At 57.3% G+C, this 19,089-nt stretch overlaps 1 protein-coding gene across 1 annotated transcript in view; it reads left to right on the top strand.

The window, feature by feature from the left end:
• Positions 1-18,285, top strand: part of LOC124749038 — a 31,968-nt gene extending 13,683 nt beyond the window's left edge. Inside the window, exons 2-3 of the mRNA XM_047248964.1 lie at positions 16,287-16,526; positions 17,931-18,285. Coding sequence (XP_047104920.1) covers positions 16,287-16,526; positions 17,931-18,285 — 595 coding nt within the window. The remainder of the gene's footprint in view (positions 1-16,286; positions 16,527-17,930) is intronic.
• The last annotated feature ends 804 nt before the right edge of the window (positions 18,286-19,089 follow it).

The following is a 19,089-nucleotide window of genomic DNA, read 5'->3' as shown; positions in this document are numbered from 1 at the left end:
TGGGCTAGCGACGGTGCACACGAAACGGAAACGAAAACGACCGGTGCGAGCGGCAGCGAGTCGAGCAGCGGAGTGCGTGCCGGCGCAGCCTGCTGCTGCTGCTGCTGCTGCTGCTCACATCTTTTACTTTCCCCTCTTTGGGGAAGTGTGTGTGGGGGAGTTTGTAGCCTTTCGGCTTTTACTCCCCTGTGAACGTGTGTGTGTGATTTTTTTTTTTTCTATAGTTTTTTGGTGTCTGTGACTTGTGATGTTTGTTGTGAATGAGTCTAGTACTTGCCTGAGGTAGGCGAGAAGGTTGGTGTTATATGGGAAGGAACTGGATTAGGGATTGGGTTTTGGGATTTTCTCTTCGACTTAGTCGTCGAAGATCGTCATAGGGCGCTTATGCTTGTCGCGGGACATGTCGTACCGACCTAGGGAGTGGATGAGCGCGTTTTCGGATCTGGAAGAACCCTCATAGAAGGACCTTGCCAGATCCTGGAAACGCTCTCTCAGGAGTGGGATTTCGGCTGCGGCGTGCAGGTCGTCTATGGGGAATCCGAGTGGTAGATGCAGTGCCCTTCTGAGGGCGCGGTTCTGCAGCCTCTGGAGTTTGTCCAGGTGCTGCTTTGCCGCGTATCCCCAGACAGGGCACGCATACTCCATTACTGGCCGGATCAGGGCCTGATAAACATTTACTGCTACTGGGAAGGGAAGGGAGCTGTTTGTGTTCAGGATAGGGTATAGAATGGACATTCTGGCGCAGACCTTCCTGTGGACCTCGTCTATGTGGGGTTTCCACGTAAGACGAGAGTCCAAGGTTACGCCAAGGTACTTGGCGGTTCTGCGCCAGGGGAGTTGGATTCCATTTAGGTGAAGGTGGAGGGGGGGACGTTGAGGAGGTTCGCGCCTTCCGAGCCTGCGGGTAATCAGCATTGCCTGCGTCTTCTCGGAGTTGATCGTGATGCGCCAGCGACGGGCCCAAGTTTCTGTGTCATCTAAAACCTTTTGTAGCCTACGGATGACCAGGTCCTTGTTCGCATTTCTCGTGTAGAAGGCTGTGTCGTCAGCGTACTGCGCAGTGTGCACCAGGGGGGCCGTCGGAGTATCCGCAGTGTACAAACTGTACAATACGGGCCCCAGGACCGATCCCTGTGGCACCCCGGCACGAATACGCCTTCTGGTGGAGGTGGCAGTTTCTACTTTGACGGAGAAAGTCCTGTTCGTGAGATAGCTCTTAATGAGCTGAACTATGCTCCCGGGAAACCCTTGTGTGTACAACTTGTAGAGTAGCCCTCTATGCCATACTGAATCAAAGGCTTTGGCTACGTCTAGTAGCACTATCCCGCAGTAGCCTCTGTGGTTGAAGCCCTCTGTGGCTGCTTCAACCATTCTCATGACCTGCTGTGGGGCAGAGTGGTTCTGCCGGAACCCAAATTGGAAATCCGGCAGAATTTGCTCTCTGGTAATGTGTTCTTGTATGGGTCTTAGCAGGAGGCGCTCATAGATCTTGCTGAGTGTTGGCAAGAGGCTAATCGGCCTGTAGTGCTGCGGGAATAGAGGGTCTTTCCCTGGTTTGTGTATCGCGACCACTTCCGCATGTTTCCAGCAAGCTGGGAAAACACGGGAACGAGTAATCTCGTTGAGGACGTTCGCGAGGTGTGTGATCGCTGTGGGTGGGAGTTTTTTGACTAACTGGTTTGTGACACTGTCGTGCCCTGGCGCCTTTTTTGTAGGGAGGGACCTAATTACTCTTGCCACGTCCTCGGGGGCAAAAAGTATGGGTTCGTCCTCTGGGTCCTCCTCAGCATTGAGGAAGACGGCCAGTTGACGACTGACTACCTCTTCATGTTCTTCATCCTGGGGTTCTGCCGCTTGGAACTGCTTCTCAAAGGAGTCGGCGAGGGCGTTGGCCTTTCCAGCATGGCTGTAGACCAGTCCCCGCTCGCCATGCAGTGGCGGCATCCTAGCGCGTCGTTTTGTAAACTGTTTGGTCGCTTGCCATAGTGTATGATCGTCTACTTTGAGAGATGTGAGGCGGTTTTGCCATTGCTGGTTTCTGTGCTCATTGAGCGCTACCTTCAGCTCTCTCTGTAGACGATTGAGCAGCCTCCTGGTGGCCTGATTTCTGGTGATCTTCCACTCTTTTGCCACTCTGTTCTTGTGTCGAATTTGAGCTAGCAGGTGTTCCGGGAGCTGTATTTGCGGCGGTGGGCCATCCCTTTGTGGAGGGGTGGCTTCTTCCGCTGCCTGCAAGATGGTGCCTGTTAGGTCTTGTAGCGCTTGTTCCACTGTTTCCGCAGTGGGTGGCGGAGCGCGAGCGATATCAGAGGCGACAGTTTCTTGGTATCGCTCCCAGTCTGTTCGTTTGTACGACGTCTGGTACCGTGGGAGTGCTACCCATTCTCCCACATCGACCTCCAGAATCACTGGGTTGTGGTCGGAGGACATTCTGTTGATTGTCCTTGCGGCCACGAACCCTGCGATCCTCCTGGTGAGAGCTATGTCTAACACATCGGGCCTGCTTCCGTTTTTTGGAAAATGTGTGGGCTCGACTGGACCCCATGTTTCGAAGTGGTGGGCGCGCGCTAGTTGTTGCAGTTTGGCGCCTGCTCTGGAGGTTACTCTAGAATTCCAATCGGGATGTTTGGCATTGAAGTCTCCCCCTATTATGAGTTTGCCTTCAATTTGCCCTAGAGCAGCTATGTCTCCCTCATCTATCTGGTCATGTGGGGGTCGGTAGACTGCAACAATTGTTAGGGGTCCAGTGGCAGTGGTTACTTCCACCGCCACTGCTTCGATTTTGTTGGTAGCTGGTAAGAATACCTGGTGGTGGGGAATCCCTCTTTTTACATATATGGCCACTCCTCCGCCTTGGGTTGGCCTGTCTTTACGGTAGCTACTGTAGTTGGGAACTGTCGCTTTTACTCCCGGCTTTAGGTGGGTTTCCCCCATCATGCATATGTCGATGGAGAACTCCTTCATGAGTTCTCGGAACTCGACCTCTTGATTAACAATGCCGTCTGCGTTAAAGACGCACATTGTCAGGCCTTGAATATTTGGTCGTCTATTCATGATGGGGTGTCGATACTACTGAGGAAGTCGCAGAGGGGAGCGACTGCTGGACTGTTGCCTGAAGGGCGACGAGGATCTGTGTGTTCTGCTTCTGGGCTTCCCTGAATTCCTTCATCATTTCCATGACGAGGTTCATGGTCTGCACCATTACGCCTAACAACTGATCCATGGGGGGAGAGTGTGTGTGGGGTTCCCTGGGCCTTCCTCCGTCATGGTGGACCTGGTCGTTGTTGCTATGTGTTTCCCGGTGTTGTTCTTGTGATAGTGTCTGGTGTTGTGATGGTTGGGCTACGCTTTCATGGTTCCTCGGTGGAGAAACCACTTCCGCATAAGTCGCCCTCGGTGTGTCTGGCCTTGGTTTTACCCAGGCCTTGTCCGTGTGTGTTGCCATGGTTTGTTTTCTTGTGTGTCTTGGTGGGTTTATGGTGTTTTGTTTGCGTGTGTGGGGGGCGGCCTTTGCGCCCTTTGCCTGTTGTGTGTGTCGTTTGTGGACCTCACAACCTTGGTAGCCCGCCGTGTGGTTTTTGCCACACAGCGCGCACCTTATTTGTGGGTCCGTGTGGTGAAGTGTGCATGTTCTCGTGTCGTGGGCCTCGGCGCACTTCCTGCACCTTACTGGCATGGTGCAGTAGGCGGCGATGTGGTTAAGGCCCTGACACCTGAAGCACTGCACCGTCTTGTTCTTACGGCGCAGCGGTTCGGTGGTGACAGGCACTGCCAGAACCATCTTTATCTCCCTTTTGTTCTGGGGGATGTCCGGGAGTGTGGCCTGGTAAAGTGGCCACTTACTGTTAATGTTGCCCATCTGTTGGACCCCCTTGACGACGTACCCCTGGGCAGTCAAATCTGTTTTGATCGCCTGGGGGGACACTCGTCTTGGCAGGTCTCGTATTACGATGTTTCTGTTCCTTGTTTTTGTTGTGGGGAACGTGTAGTGTGGTATGTTTTTATTTGTGAAAAGTGTTTTGACTGTTGTGTAGTGTTCTAGTGTGTGCAGTGTGATTTTGATTTTGTCCCCACCAGCAGGTTTTGCCTGGAAACTGCCTCCCCCGATTTCTGCCTTCAACAGCTCGAAGAGCTCCTCATAGCTGTGGGCAAACTCAGCAACTATCGGGGGGAGGTGGTGGGCGACTTGGTTCTGTGTTTGCGTTGTGGTGGTTTCTGTTGTCTCAGGCTCATCAGCAACCGCCTGAAATCTGTTCGGGGTGGGTTCCAATCCCCGGGCTGGCGGAAGCTTCGGCTGACGAAACGTTTTCTTCGCCAGCACGAAACCGTCCGAATCCTGCCCGGTTACGCGGTTCCCTTCCAGTACAAGAGTTTCCTGGTCCCCTCCCAGTGTGACGACAGGTGCTGTCGGGGGCGCTGGCTCCTCAGAGGGTGTGGAAGCGGCTGGGGTGGGGGTGGTGGATTTCTTCTTCCCCTTGGAGCGCTTCTCCTTCTTGTCCTTCCTTGCACGCCGCTGGTCGGATGTGGTGGACTTGAGTGGGGGGGATTTAAGGTATTTGGAGCGGGTGGAAGACTGAGACGAGGGGGTGGGTTTGGGGAGGATTTTTGTCGGCAGACGGGGCATCTGCTTGCCATTCTTCATGGACGTGAGGAATTCTGGAAGTGTGCCGGTGGCGTGGGCAAGCAGGAGCGGAGATAGGACGAGGTTAGGAGGGGCAGGATTGCAAGTACTGACAATATATTTTGTTGTCGGCGTACTGTGTGTGACTGCGTTTTTTGGTGTGTTTCTTGCCATGTCCGGGGCGGAAAGTGGGGCTGCTGCCAGGGGGGTGCCAGTTACAGCCTTTGTTGGCACCGTTAGGTATCCCGGCTGCATTGCTGGCCCTACTGTAATTGTGGACGCGGAGGTCTGATCGGCGGCGGCGGAAACCTTCTCTGCGGTTCCGCGGCCGGCTCCCAGGTCCTGGCCCACATTTTCCCTATCCTTGGGGGGGGCAGAGCCTAGCTCTGCGGCAGCCGAAGTGCTCGAGACGGCCGACGACGCGGCCCGCGGCAACAACAAGACGCGCTTTTTGTCGACAGCGGTTGACCGCTTCGACCCCAAAGCACCACTGGAGCTCGACATCCCGCAGTTGAAAGAGGAAACACGACAATTCTGCTGTCGGGCGTCTCCAAAAATATCCTGCCCGCCGTAATACCTTACTGCAGACCTTGACTGGGTCCCGCCGATGCTTTAATAAAAGCAAAGCCGTAGATTCCCCTGGTGTGTCACCCGTACAAGCGGGGGCCTATGGCTGACAGCGCGCGAGTCAGAGGAGCAAGCTCAACCCTTGACTGCCACTCAGCGAGTGCCGGCGCAGCCGGGGTGGGGGTGCTTTATGGGCTCGGGTGCGGCGGCCGGTTGCGCGCGCGCCCCATTGGTCGGCGGCCGCAACAGGGCGAGCTGGTAAAGGTGCGGCGGCGGCTGGCGGCGGGTGCCACTGTGTGGGGAGACGCTGACTAGAGCGGAGCGCTTGCTACTGGTGTTGCTGCTGCCGTACGTTCGTTCGAGATGCCGCCCAAGACTAGCGGGAAGGCCGCCAAGAAGGCTGGCAAGGCGCAGAAGAACATTTCGAAGGGCGACAAGAAGAAGAAGCGCAAGAGGAAGGAGAGCTATGCCATCTACATCTACAAGGTGCTGAAGCAGGTGCACCCTGACACGGGCATCTCGTCGAAGGCGATGAGCATCATGAACAGCTTCGTGAACGACATTTTCGAGCGCATTGCGGCCGAGGCTTCTCGCCTGGCGCACTACAACAAGCGCTCGACCATCACGTCCCGCGAGATCCAGACCGCTGTGCGGCTGTTGCTGCCTGGCGAGCTGGCCAAGCACGCCGTGAGCGAGGGCACGAAGGCGGTGACCAAGTACACGAGCTCCAAGTAAGGAGGTGGCTCTGGAGTGGAAGGAAGGATGGAGAAGGCTCCTCCGTTGCGAGAGCGGCAAAACGGCCCTTTTCAGGGCCACCAACTTGCCTTTTGCGGGAAGGGCGGAATTGTTGTTGTTGTTGTTTGTGTGGACGGCTGTGATGTATGTGTGCATTTTGATTGTGGGTGGGGGGGGGGGGCGCGTCAAAGCGTGTTGCGGGGGACGGCCACGAGGTTGGTCGCCGTGGCGTGGAATGGTGGCACGCCTCGTTGGAGTGGTTTTGACCCATTGGTGGTGGTGTGTGTGTGTTACCTGTCTGCGAGGGGGGACAGTGCGATCGGCGACTTTTGTGTCACCGTAACGACGGCCGTTTGCGGGTTTGTTTTTTGCACATCATACATGGCGAGGGTGAAATGTGAAATGTTTTTGTTTGGTTTTTTTTTGCCGCCCACTATTCCCTTTGCTGTACGCCGAGTTTGACAATGGTGCGACGTAACTGCAGCGTGGAGGTGTGTGAGTGACGTTGAAATTGAACGTGCCATTAAGACGCATTGTTGTTGTATTGTACTGTACGTGTACGGCGACACGCACGATGATGTACCATTCGACTCTGATTTTTGATAGCCGTGTCTGACTGATTGCGTACGACGCACGCACACCGATGTCGTCATTCAAGATGCACGCGTGTCCAGTGCAGTACAGTAAGCGCGACGCTAGACGGCGGCGGCGGCGGCGGCGGCGGCGGCGGCGGTCGTCGTTTGTTTGGCGAATGTCTGTACACGTGTTTGTCTGTGTCCATCCGGTATGTATGTGTTTGTTTGAAAGTGTTTTGTGTGTCGGTGACGTGGTCCGATCCGTCGCCCCCTGAGTAACTGTCGATCGGCGCGATAGACCGGCGTCACGCAACTGAACCGAAGTCTTGGGCACACCCGTCATACTGTTGTACACCGTCGCGCTGAGAACGGTGACGAAAGGTTGACTTTGATCGGTCGAATGTCTGGGCAGAACGTGAGGAATGAGGCAAGAGTGCAAGGAGGGGGGGCAAAAGAGAGAGGAAGGGAAAAAGGGGAGAAACGCATTCGTAGAGCAACGGAACGTTCCCGTGTCGGAGGCGTATTGGAGCCGCACTGAAATGCGTTTAACGGCGGCGCGGCTGCAAGTGTCTGCCGTGGTGAACGTTACCTTTGACGGCTGCATTGGGCTTTGCTTTTGCTTTTGCTTTTGCTTTCGCTTTCGCTTTCGCTTTCGCTTTCCCGGATGTACGTAACGTTTGTTGATATGGTTGTGAGGAAGAGTGTATGACAGTGCCGTGCCGTCCATGTTCGTGTGCCCTCCCATTGTGTGTATGCTATTGTCTGTGTACTTGAATGATGTATGTAGGTGTTAGTGGACATGTTTCACCAGTGGGGGGAAATGGATCGTCGATAGTTGGCGTCACTCTGTCACGGTCGAGATGACGCACCCTCCGTACAGAAAGGTGTCGAGAAAGTGTGTGTGTGTGTGTGTGTGCGTCCGTGAATTGGCAGTGTTTGGAGGTGGGCGTGCCCTGCATGTGGCCCGGAAGGCTGTTCGTTTGGCGGTAGTGTTGTGTGGACAGGGGAGGGGCATGCGTAACGCTGCTGGCATGGCATTTCGGGAGATGGGAGGGGGCAAACGAGGAGCGGCGGCCAAAGAAAGGCGGGACGGGGAGGGGCGCGGTGTGGGTGGCTTGCGCCTGTGCTCGGCGTTGTGGTTTGTGCAAAAGAGGAGGAGAAAAACAATGAGTTGCCAGGGAGGGGAGCGGTGTTGTGTTGTGGTTGTCGTGGTGTAGCCGCAGACGCGGCTGTCAGTGAACGTGGCGAGACGGACGGATGCGCGGAGGGGCGGGGGCGGCGCATTTCGCCGGTGCCGTGCCGTGCCGTGCCGTGCCTGACAGCCGCGTGGTCGCTGTGTTGTTGGTGGCGTGGGGGCGAGGAGAGTACCGTACGGGTGTGCTTGTGCGCCGGAAATGGCACACTGCGCCTGCCCGTCTTGGAGGCTGATGGCTGTGGTGTGGAAATGGGGCGCGGTGATGTTGAAGCAGTTGAAGAACAGAAAAGAAACCAAGAAAACGGGAGGCGTGATGCGGCGGTGGTGGTGAGAGCGGGAAAAACAAAACAAACAAAAAAAAAAACAACAAAAAAAAGAAGGAAAAACAACAAGAAACAAAAAAGAAAACAAAAAGTCTATCAATATTAGAATGTAAATGGAAATGGAAATGGACCCAGGTATAACCTCCCTGCACAAATAGCAGAGAGTCCGATGATAATAGAAATGTGCCAGAATGTTAACGTCCCTACAAAACAAACCCAACGATAATATTAATGAAAGAATGAACCGTATGTAACATTGCAACAGACATAATGAAACCTGATAAATTGTATAAGGGCAGCAGCGTTGACCTTTGGCCCTGTATTCAGAATAAAAAGAGCCAAAGATCGTCACCCCAATGAAAAAGACACTGAAACACGTATGTAACATAGCAGCGATGGCGAGACATTGTAGCATCTGTGACCAGAGAGTTTGCGCTGGACCGCGCGAGTGTTGCGAGCGGTTCTCAGTCAGTCAGTCAGTCAGTCGGTCGGTCGTTGCGAGTCTGTAGGTCTGTCTAGTTGAGGGCTGTACTCTGTCAGTAGTCGTCGCGTGCAGTACGCTAATAGTCGTCATGCAGAGCGGTCGGTCAGTAGTAGCAGCCGAGTGCGGTTGTGTGATGTAGGCGGTCGGCAACACTGGTCAAGATGGTGAATAAGGTATACTGTTAATTAATATAATCATTAGATAATGAACAATTTTATTTATTGTAATTATTCTCCAACAAGTTCCCCAATAATAATTTTTATTTCAAAAGCATTTTTCAAACATTTAATTTTTTATTGAACTGAAGAGTTCGTTGCACTTCACATTTCATTCCACTTCTTTGAAGAAAAATTTCACTAAAATCACAAAAAAAAAAGAGAATATTATTATTTGCAATGCAGTTCCTCCAAGCGCTGCGCAACAAACAAGAGCAGAAATGTGACATCCATTTATTCTGAGGTAAGACTTTAATTCTGATTGTTTTGCACAGGGCCAAAGACCGATATTTCGGTTTAATTGAAGTTTCTTGTCACTGAACGGACTTTTAAATGTTGTGAAGAATTTATATTTGAGTCAGATTGCGAATTTAACATTTTTGTTGCCATTTTCAATACCTCTCATTGTGGGCGAGGTTACAATTAGCGCAATGTCCATTAGCATCCGTAAATAACATTGTCCATTATTTTAAATTTTGCGGGGAGGTTACAACGCACAAAAAAAAAAAAAACAAAACAAAAAATTGCATTTGTATCCGCTCCTCAATTGTAGATACCCCTTACACAGCTGTGTGCAATGAATGAGTGCTGGCTGGTAATTAATTGCACTCCTTGGAGGGAAATGCCATAGGAAGTAGTCTTTAAAAAGTGAATGTTTTTCGTTAAAAGACAAAAGTTACTTTAGAAAAAAGTAATAGTGGGGCTTTTTGTCGTTGAACAAAATAAGTACAATGAACATACGTTATCAGATTTGCGCAAAATGCAGCTTCACACTACCTTTTGATTATAACACAATATACTATACATCGTCCCGAACCGTGACCAGAGTCGCGAGACGAGCAGAGCACGCCGCCGACGCCCGCTCAGTACAACCGTCCACCCGCTACTACTGTCGACCGACTACTACCTCTCCCGACTCGCGCTACAATATATATAACAACTGTTCCTGGCGACCCGGTGCGTGCCACTACTGTCGTCTGGCGCGGTCCAAGCGCCGACTAGCAACGATAAATAACTCTCTGGTCAGACAGAGATGCTGTCATGCCTCGCCATCGCTCTGGTAATGAATACATACGTGTTGCAGCGTGCGTACCACCGGAACACGCAGTGGCGGAGCCAAAGACTGTGTTGTCGAGGTCGAGTGCGAGCGGGAAGAGAGGCAGCGTCGGCACGGAGATGCAAGCGAGCGCGAGACGCACGGGGGCTGCGGCGTGGCGCGTTTGCGGTCGGCGCCTTTGGTGGCAACGGCCGGGACAAGCAGCGGTGTATGGTGTGGTGCGGGGCGGACAGGGGCGGCGGTGGACGGGGAGGAGGCGGCGCGACGACGGCATGGGGGCGAAAACGGGACGGGGGACGGCGGATGTTGAGAGGCGTCACGCGCGGACAGGACACAGACACAGAGACACACAGATTGGAAAGGGAGGGTGCGCGGTAATAGTTGGGAATGTGCGTACCGTGCGGGACGGGAGTGGGCGAGGAACACGGTCGTGGCCCCTGTTTTGGGTGCGTGTGATGACGTCGGTGTGTTGTGGGAAGGGAAGGTGCTGTGGCGGCGGCGCGTAATGGGCGTAGGCCGAAAAGAGAAAGGAACGTCGGCAGTGTGTTGGCAAGCGTCGGTTCGACTGCGACGTTGATGGGCAGGGCAGGGCGAGGTTAATGGTGGTAGGAGTAGGCGTGTGGGCGCACAAAATCTGCCGCTGCAGGCGGTGCCGTAACCGCCATGGCGGGAAGGAGAGAGGGCCAAAGAAAGAAAGAAAGAAAGAAAGAAAGAAGAAAACAAAAAAAAAAAAAAAAAAGGAGGAGGGGGGGGCGAAAGTGGAGAGGCGGTGGTGTGAGAAGGGCGGGGGCGGAAGGAAGGCAGGAAGGACAAGAGGCGAGGCGACGGCTTGCTTTGTGTATCGGTCGGTCTCTGGCTATGCTTCGTTTTCTGCAGCAGGGTCGGTGCGCGGCGTGGCTCGCGGCAGTGGGAACGCCTGGCGGCTGGACGGCCAGCAATGCGGTTGGATGGGCGGCCACAGCACCGCACCTGTGCCCGAGGAGGAGACGCTGGCGGCGGGCCCTGAGGTGAGGCCGGCTCGGCTCGGCTGGGGCTGTGGATGTGTAGGTGTGCGCCGCTGCTGCAACAACGAGTAAAACGCGAGAAGAAGGGATGGCGGTAGAGAGAGGAAAAAAAAAAGGTCGTGTTGTGTTGATGCGCAGGCAGACGCGTACAGAGAGACGAGCCCGGTCTGCAGCAGGGTGTGGCCGTGCCGAGTGCAGAGCAGCGGCGGCTCGGTTCGGTTCGGCCCGGCCCGGCCCGGCCCGGCGGGCCGCGCTGTTGTCGCGGACGTGAGCGCCCCCTGGCGGGTGGCCGGAGGCGGCGCGGCGTGTTGGACGTGTGGCTGGTGGCAGTGCACAATTTGCGAGTGGCTGGCGGTGTGGTGTGGCGGTTGGCGCGTCGGGCGGCGGAGAGAGAGAGAGAGGGGGAGGAGAGGTATGTGTTGCGGGCGCCCTTTGCTGCGCTGCGTCGTTGCGTGTGCCGTACAGGGCGGGCGCTTGTCGACTGTGTGGGCGGTGTGGCGAATTGGCGTGAAACGGCTGCCGAGAGGTGTGTGGTAGCGAGCCGGTCGGTGTCAGTGCGAAGGGGAATGTGCGTGCGTTTGGCGGTTTCGGTGTGCTTTTTGCGGCGTGAGAGTGGGGAATTAGTGGGGCCGGCTGTTGTGTTGGTTCCTTGTGTCTTGTGTCGCGTAGCTTGATGGCAACGTGGAAGGACGCCGGTTTCGTTTCGAGCCTTGCGTGTGGTTGTCGACGTTGACTGGTTGGCGTGTGCATGTGTGGGTCGCGAGTGCGTTTTTGGCTGGCTGTGTGTGTGTGTGTGTGTGTGTGTGTGTGTGTGTGTGTGTGTTTTGGGGGGGAAGGGGGAGGCGGTGGTGAAAGTGCAGTCGTTGCCACGGGCGCGTCGTCGGGTGGGGCTGGGGCTGTGCGTCGTGGCGGAAAGGTGGTAGGTTGCGGGAAGCGAGCCCGTCGTTGACGGTGTCGCGTGAGTTGTGACTCGAGTGGGGCGCGGGGCGCGGGACAGGAGCAGCGTGCCGCTGCGTCGTGGTCGTCAGCAGAGGCTGTGCGTGTGCTTGTCCTTTTTGTGGGCGGTTCGTGCGAGGCGTTTTTTGTTTCGTGTTGCCCTAGTTGTTAGTTTATTTTTTTTTTGTGTTTGTTATTTTGAGACGACGACTGGTTGGTGGCGTGCGCGCGAAGTGGCGGTGTGCGCTTCCCGTGTCGTTTTGTTTTTGTTTGGTTTTTTTGTTTTTGTGTGTTTTTTTTTTGCACTGGGCCCCGGGGGGTGGGTGGGTGCGTGTGTGTCGATTGCCGGCTGGCGAAAGGTGCGCCATCGGCGGGGTGGGTCGCCGGCACAAGTAGAGGCGGCGGCGTTGTTGCTGTTGTTGTGTGGTGTTTGTTTTGTTCGGCTGTGTCGGCGAGCTGTGTTGCGGTGCGTGTGAATGGTGGTGCAAAAGTGCTGGCGTTGGGGCTGCGACTGCGACGGCGGCGAGCCGCGGGCGCGCATGATAGTGATGTTGTGAACAGCGGCTGTGTACGGTAGTGGTGTTGTTGTAGCACGACGTGCATCCGGGCCGGCGCGGAAAGCGCAGTTGCGGGCGGTTGCCCTTCGGTGCCAGCCATGTCGCGTGAGCGGCGGGTTGCTCTGGTGTCGACACGTGGTGCTCTGGGTTGTTGTGTGGTGCCCTTTGGCCGGTGGGGGTGGTTCGCGTGTGTCTCGTTCGCGCTCGGTATCTGGTCGTGGTCGTGCTGCTCCCCCGTCTGTCGGCGGTTTTCGACGTCGTCTGTACGTTTTTGTTCGTTTGCGGCGTGCCTGCCGACGTCGTCCCGTCGCGACCTTTCAACCGAAAGTGTGGCGCCCGAAGGTGAACGAACGTAACCCTGACCTCGGCGCTTTACGCTGAGCCGAGCGAACCGAACCTAACCTGTGGTGTGGCGAGGTGAGCTCAGCCTGTGAGCCCCTAACGTCTACGTAAGGTAAGCTGTCCGGCTGACGCCTCACGTTTGAACGCTTTTTTTTAACCTAGCACTGACCCCTTAACCTAACGTGTAACCTAACCTAACCTCTGACGCCTGACGTGTTTGAATGCTTAACCTAAGTTTGACGCTTAACCTAACCCAAGTCCCCTTAACCTAACCCACGTCCACCTAACCCTAACCTAACCTAGACGTGTAAACGTAATGTGTAACGCGTAACGTGTAAGGTCGGCTGTCGTGTGTGCTGACGGCAGATTGGGTTGGTCTGTAGATTCGGATTGCGGTTTGCCTCGGTCGAGGGGTTGGGTCGGAAGCGGCGAGGGGCGGCGGCGCCTGTTGCGCAGGCGGCGTCCGTTTGCGGCGGGCAATTGTTGATAAACGGCTGTGAATGTTGGCGGGCGAGAGGAGGAGGACGGCGCGCGATGTGGCCCGACGGCTGCGGGCCGATCGGGAAACGGCGGGAGGGCGACGGAAGGCGATGGGGCGGCGGAGGCGCGTTTGCACGGCCGTCATCGCCGCACGCCTCGGCTTGTGTGGCTGTGGCGCCGGCCGCGCTGGCCGGGCTGCCGCGGCGACGGTGTGGGAGTTTTGCCGAAGGTTTGGCCATTGTGGCGGGTCGTCGGCTGGGGCTGTGGGGGCGGCATTTGGGCGGGGGCGGCGATTCTCGGCGGGCCGACCCAGGCTGTAGCGCGCGGTAGCTGCAGTTTGGCCGTGGTTTGCGGCGCTGCCGTGGCGACTGGTTGGCGACTGTGGTGTGGCTGTGTGTAGCCCCATCCTCGGTGGTTTGAAAGGCGCGGGCGGTTGTGGCGCAGGTTTGGGGCTGCTCCGCACAGGCTGTCGGACGTTGGGCGGTAGCAAGCGCGGGAGGCGCGGCGCGGCGGCGCGCAGAGTGGCGGCCGCTCTCTCGGCCGTCCGCGCCCGCCCGCGACACTGGCTGGGCCTTGTGATTCTCTGCTCTGCTGCTGTGCTGTGCTTGCGTGCCTGCCTGCCGTCCCGCTCGCTCTCGCTCTCGCTCTCGCTGTGTGTTACGCGCGTCGTCGAAATGGCAGATCAGGCGGCTACGAACGAGACTGCTGCGGCACCCGCCGCCACCGGCACTACGAAGAAGGCCAAGTCTGCGTCGTCTGCGAAGAAGCCGCGCGCCAAGCCTGCGCACCCGCGCACCTCTGAGATGGTGACGGCCGCCATCAAGAGTCTGAAGGAGCGCGGCGGGTCGTCGCTGCAGGCGATCAAGAAGTACATTGCCGCGCACTACAAGCTGGACGCGGAGAAGCTGGCGCCGTTTATCAAGAAGTACCTCAAGTCGGCCGTCGTGGCGGGCGAGCTGGTGCAGACGAAGGGGAAGGGCGCGTCCGGCTCGTTCAAGCTTGCCGGCGCCGGCGGCGGGGGGGCGGCCGAGGGCGGCAAGGCTCGTGCTGGCGGTGCCAAGAAGAAGCGCGCCGCTCCGGCCAGCAAGGAGAAGAAGGGCGCCCGTGCGGCCGGCGCAAAGAAGGCTGGTGGCGTGAAGGCGGCGACCGGTCGGAAGGCGGGCGCCGCCAAGAAGGCGTCTGCGGCGTCGGCCGCTCCCGCGGGTGCGAAGAAGGCGGCTGCGGCCAAGCCGGCCAAGGCCAAGTCGCCGTCGAAGGCGAAGAAGGCCGCCAAGGTTCCGACGAAGAAGCCGAAGGCGCCGCGCCCGAAGAAGGCGACGACGCCGTCTAAGGCGAAGGCTTCGCCCAAGAAGAAGAAGTAGAGTAGAGGAGAAAGAGATGGGAGAAAGGAAGGGTTTGGCGCTTGACTCCGTCGTCCCCACCCCCCGTCGTCGTCTAGTGGCGCGCAAGAGACGCGCGGCCCAAAACGGCCCTTCTCAGGGCCATCAAAGCACGTCGGGGAAGGTTTTGATTGTCGTGTTGCGTTTGGTGTGGGTGTCTGTCTGTCTGGCGTTTCTGTATGCCCGTGGGGATGCTGTTTGCGTGCCGTGGTGGTTGGATTGCGGGGGTCGGTGGCGGGTGTGGGCGGCGGTAGCGGTAAGCGGTGTTGTTGTTGATTGTCGCCGTGTTTGTGGCGGCGGCCGACGGTTGGTTTTCTGTCACGTTGTTTTGTTTGAATACGTTGGTTGGCTTGCCTGCGTTCGTTCTTCTCGGATGTCTGTCTTGTCTAGTCGTGTCTGGTCTTTGTTGTTTTGTTCCTTTGTGTGTGTGTGTGTGTGTGTTATGTTTTGCAACGGGGGGCACGTTGAGATGTGGAAGGAGTCGGCGGGGATTTCGGTGGCGTGTAGAGCGAGCGAGCGCGCCTGCCTGGCCGTTGGCCGTCGGAGTGGAGTGCGGGTTTGTTTTTGTGTTTTCGAAACGAAAGCGGCGGCCGGCCGGCCAGCCACCCGTGCGGTGTGACGTCGGCCGTTGGGTATTGTGCGCTTTGAGCGCCGGGGAGGGATGATGTGTGATTGTTGCGCGCTGCTAAGCAGGCAGGCAGAGTGAGCGGGTGTGGCGGACGGACGGGAAGTGGTGGTTGTTGTTTTTTTTTGGGTTGCGGGGCGAGAGGCAGGCGACCGACAAAGTTTGCTCGCGACGGAGAGATGTTAGTGGCCCTGAAAAGGGCCGTTTTTGTTTGTGCGGTGCGGTGCCGCGGCGCGGTTTAGGCGCGCTCGCCGCGGATGCGGCGCGCGAGCTGGATGTCCTTGGGCATGATGGTGACGCGCTTGGCGTGGATTGCGCACAGGTTGGTGTCTTCGAAGAGGCCGACGAGGTAGGCCTCGCTGGCCTCCTGCAGGGCCATGACTGCGGAGCTCTGGAAGCGCAGGTCGGTCTTGAAGTCCTGGGCGATCTCGCGCACTAGGCGCTGGAATGGCAGCTTGCGGATGAGCAGCTCTGTGCTCTTCTGGTAGCGCCTGATTTCTCGCAGGGCGACGGTGCCCGGCCTGTAGCGGTGGGGCTTCTTGACGCCTCCGGTGGCGGGCGCGCTCTTCCTCGCCGCCTTGGTGGCGAGCTGTTTGCGCGGCGCCTTTCCGCCGGTGGACTTGCGGGCCGTTTGCTTTGTGCGGGCCATAGCGGTAGCGGAGCGGCGTGCGTGGAGGTTAGGTGCGGCGCGGCGTCCGGTGCTGCCTTGACAACGGGCCCGCGCGCCTCCGTGCTGCGCTTATATGCCCTCGGTTGCGCGTGGTGGGGGGAGGGCGGGCCAGAGTCTATATAGGGGGGCGGCGGGCGCGCTGGGCGCAGACGAAGAGCAGACAGAAGAGACCGCGCTGAGCCGCCGTAGCGAGAGGACGCTCTGGCTCACCGCAGCTGCTATTGTCTCGCCCGCGCTATTGTTCTCGCGCGTCTTTGTCTGCGCGCCTTTGTTAAGGTGCGTTGGTCAACGGCGTCCGCGTGGCAAAAGCAAAAGCTTGTCTCTCCTGCTCGCGCGCGGGTTGGTCAGCGGCAAAATTGTCGTGTTATCTGCTACTGGCTGTGGCACAAATCGATTCAGGAATCGATTTGCGTCACGCCTAGGGAACGTTAGGGCACGCTGTGATCCAGGACCCCCTTCACGTGGGACCAGTCCGCGATCACTAGAGTTAGATATCTACATCTTTTCTTTCTCAATTACAGGTGCCCCATGGACCCAAATAATAGCTGCCTAACCGCCATAGAGGATGTTGTCACGACAGACCGCACTCTGTCGGCGGCAACATCCGCCACACCACCCGCCCACAGCGATACCGCGTCCACGGTCGGCGCTTCTTGCGCTCCCTCAGGCTACCGCCCCATCTCTGCCGTTGAGCTGTATGTGATTATGAATCGCATAGCAAAGCCAGAAACACCCGCAGAAAAAGAGGCCGCGGAAAGGGCGTACGCACATTTCGTGCGCCACGACTTAGCCGCCGCCCGGGCACAACAGCCGCAAACAGAGTCTTCCTTTCCGCTGAGTGAACTGCCGCGCTCGGCCATAGAAGAGGTGATTGTTCCGCCGGGAGCCCTGCTGGGTGTAGCAACTCAAGATGTTGCTGCTCTGGCGGAGGCGGCCCCGAATGGTGTTGCGTCACCAGTCTTGGCTACTCAAGAAGCCAGTGCGCTGCTGATCGCCCCAACGGACAATTCCAGTGAAGAAGCCGCTAGTGCGCCAGTCCTCGCCGCGCAGAGACTGACTGACAGCGACCACCCAAACCCAACACGGCACCCAACAACGCCAGTTCTACTAGAAATTCCTGAAGCCAACCTGGGGACACTTCTATCGGCAGAGATGCCGATGGATGTGCAACAGGCATCACGGAAACGACCAGCCACCTCTGACTCTGAGGAACAAACCGCAGTAACCGCGCCTGAAGGGCGCCAAACAAAAAAGAAGGCTGCTGCTGCAGACGCCCCCACAGCGCCCCCTGCAGCCGAGGAAGACGGTTTTACCGTACCAAACCGGCGGCACACTGCCAAGCCCAAAAGGCTGGAGAAGGTGCTCGCCCCACCGCCAGCCACATCAAATCGGTTCGCAGAGGCAACCGAAGTTGTCATGGAAGCGGAACCCGCCGCCCCAGCACGTAAACAGACACGCCCCCCTCCAGTAATCGTGACGTGGGACGACGAGTTCATGGACCTCCGCCGCATGATTAAAGAAGTGGTGGAAGTAAAGTCATTCAAAGTCCAATCGAATAACGTCTACAAGGTCCTCCCAACATCCATAGACGAGCACAAAAAGCTCATGGATCTCGTTAGGGATCAGGGACTCCATTGCTATACCCACAACACCGAGTCCCTGAAGCTACTAAAGGTGGTTATACGTCACCTGCCAATCAAGATGGACCCTACCCACCTTAAACAAGAACTCGCGGAGTCGGGTTTTTCCGCGCGCACGGTAGAATTAATGACATCGCCGCGTACGCACAAAAAGATGCCGTTGTTCCTTGTCGTCCTAGTGGACAACGAGGACAACAGGAAAATCTTCCAACTCGACAAAATTGCGGACATCGACGTTTCAGTCGAACTACTCAAGGCCAAAGGCAAGAGGCTCCAGTGTTACTCCTGCCAAGGCCTAGACCATGTTGCACACAACTGCACCATGCCCGCGCGTTGCGTAAAGTGTGCAGGTGCACACCAAAGCCGTGACTGCGCAAAAAAGCGCGACGAACAGCCCAAATGCTGCAACTGCAGTGAGCCGCATGTTGCTAGCTACAGGGGCTGTAACGCATTCAAATCCCGCAAGCGTGGCAAGGCTGCCAAAAAAGTGCAGCCAGGAGTCAGTTTTGCGTCCGTTGCCGGGAGACGGGCTGCTGAACAGCAGGCCCCGCCTCGCGGTGAACGCCGCCTACCCGCCCGCAACCTGCAACCACCTACCAACACACAGCCGGAACCCAGTGCTGCTGGGCTACTCCCACCGCACCCCCCGACCCGCGCCGAAAATGGACAGGCTGCCCCTGCTGCGCAGACACCCGTCGCAAAACAGTGCCAGCCTAGTACAGCCCCAGCGCCACCCGCCCCCGCGGCCGCGAGCGCTATCAGTGATGATCTGCAGACGCTACTGCAAACATTAAACAGAATCATGACACAACTACCCAGTCTAGTCTCCGCAGCTGCGACGGCCCTCCAGGCCATCGCCCAGCCCCCCAGTCATGGATAACGACCATACCCATGGCCTGACTATTTGCGTTTTTAACGCAAACAGTCTTATACCGCAGCAGGGTGAATTTAGGGAATTTCTATACAGCGAGGCAGTAGACATCTGCCTCGTCTGTGAAACATTCCTAAAGCCCGGTGTGCACGTCAGGGTCGCAAACTACAGCTGCTACCGCACCGACCGGCCGACCCACGGCGGCGTATGTTAGGTCGTCCTTGCGGCACTACCCGGTGCAACTGCCACAACTCGAGCACGTTGAAGCCACCGGCGTGACCGTCAACACGTCTGTCGGCAAGATCACCTTCGTGGCGGCATACCGGCCGCCGCGGGGTGTTCTGCAAGAGGCCGATTTCGACACCCTACTGGACATGGAGGGGAGGCTGTTCATCGGGGGGGACTTTAACGCAAAGTCCGCCCACTGGAACTCCCGCCTCACAAATGTCAGCGGGCGCCGACTTGAACGCGCCGCCCTCAGACACGGCGCCATCATTCTAGGGCCCTACGACCCAACCCACATCCCAGTGCGCGGACAACCTGACGTGCTCGACGTTGCTATACTGAGGGGGGTCGATCGATTTACGACTGCCGAGACGAGGACGGCTTTGTCATCAGATCACCTGCCGGTGATCTTTGACATGGACGTCGTCGGCGCGGCGGTGCGGGCCGGTCGTCCATCCTTCAAAAATATCAACGTCGAGCACTTCCAAACCGAGGTACGGGAGTACCTCACAGATGCCCCTGATCCGGAGGAGGTGGGGGCGGAAGCCGCCATCGCCTCCCTAAATCAGGCGCTCCTGCGAGCTGCAG

The sequence above is a fragment of the Schistocerca piceifrons genome, unplaced genomic scaffold (genome assembly GCF_021461385.2).
Source record: "Schistocerca piceifrons isolate TAMUIC-IGC-003096 unplaced genomic scaffold, iqSchPice1.1 HiC_scaffold_426, whole genome shotgun sequence".
Classification (NCBI taxonomy): Eukaryota; Metazoa; Arthropoda; class Insecta; order Orthoptera; family Acrididae; genus Schistocerca; species Schistocerca piceifrons.
This window is presented reverse-complemented; position numbering and strand designations above follow the sequence as displayed.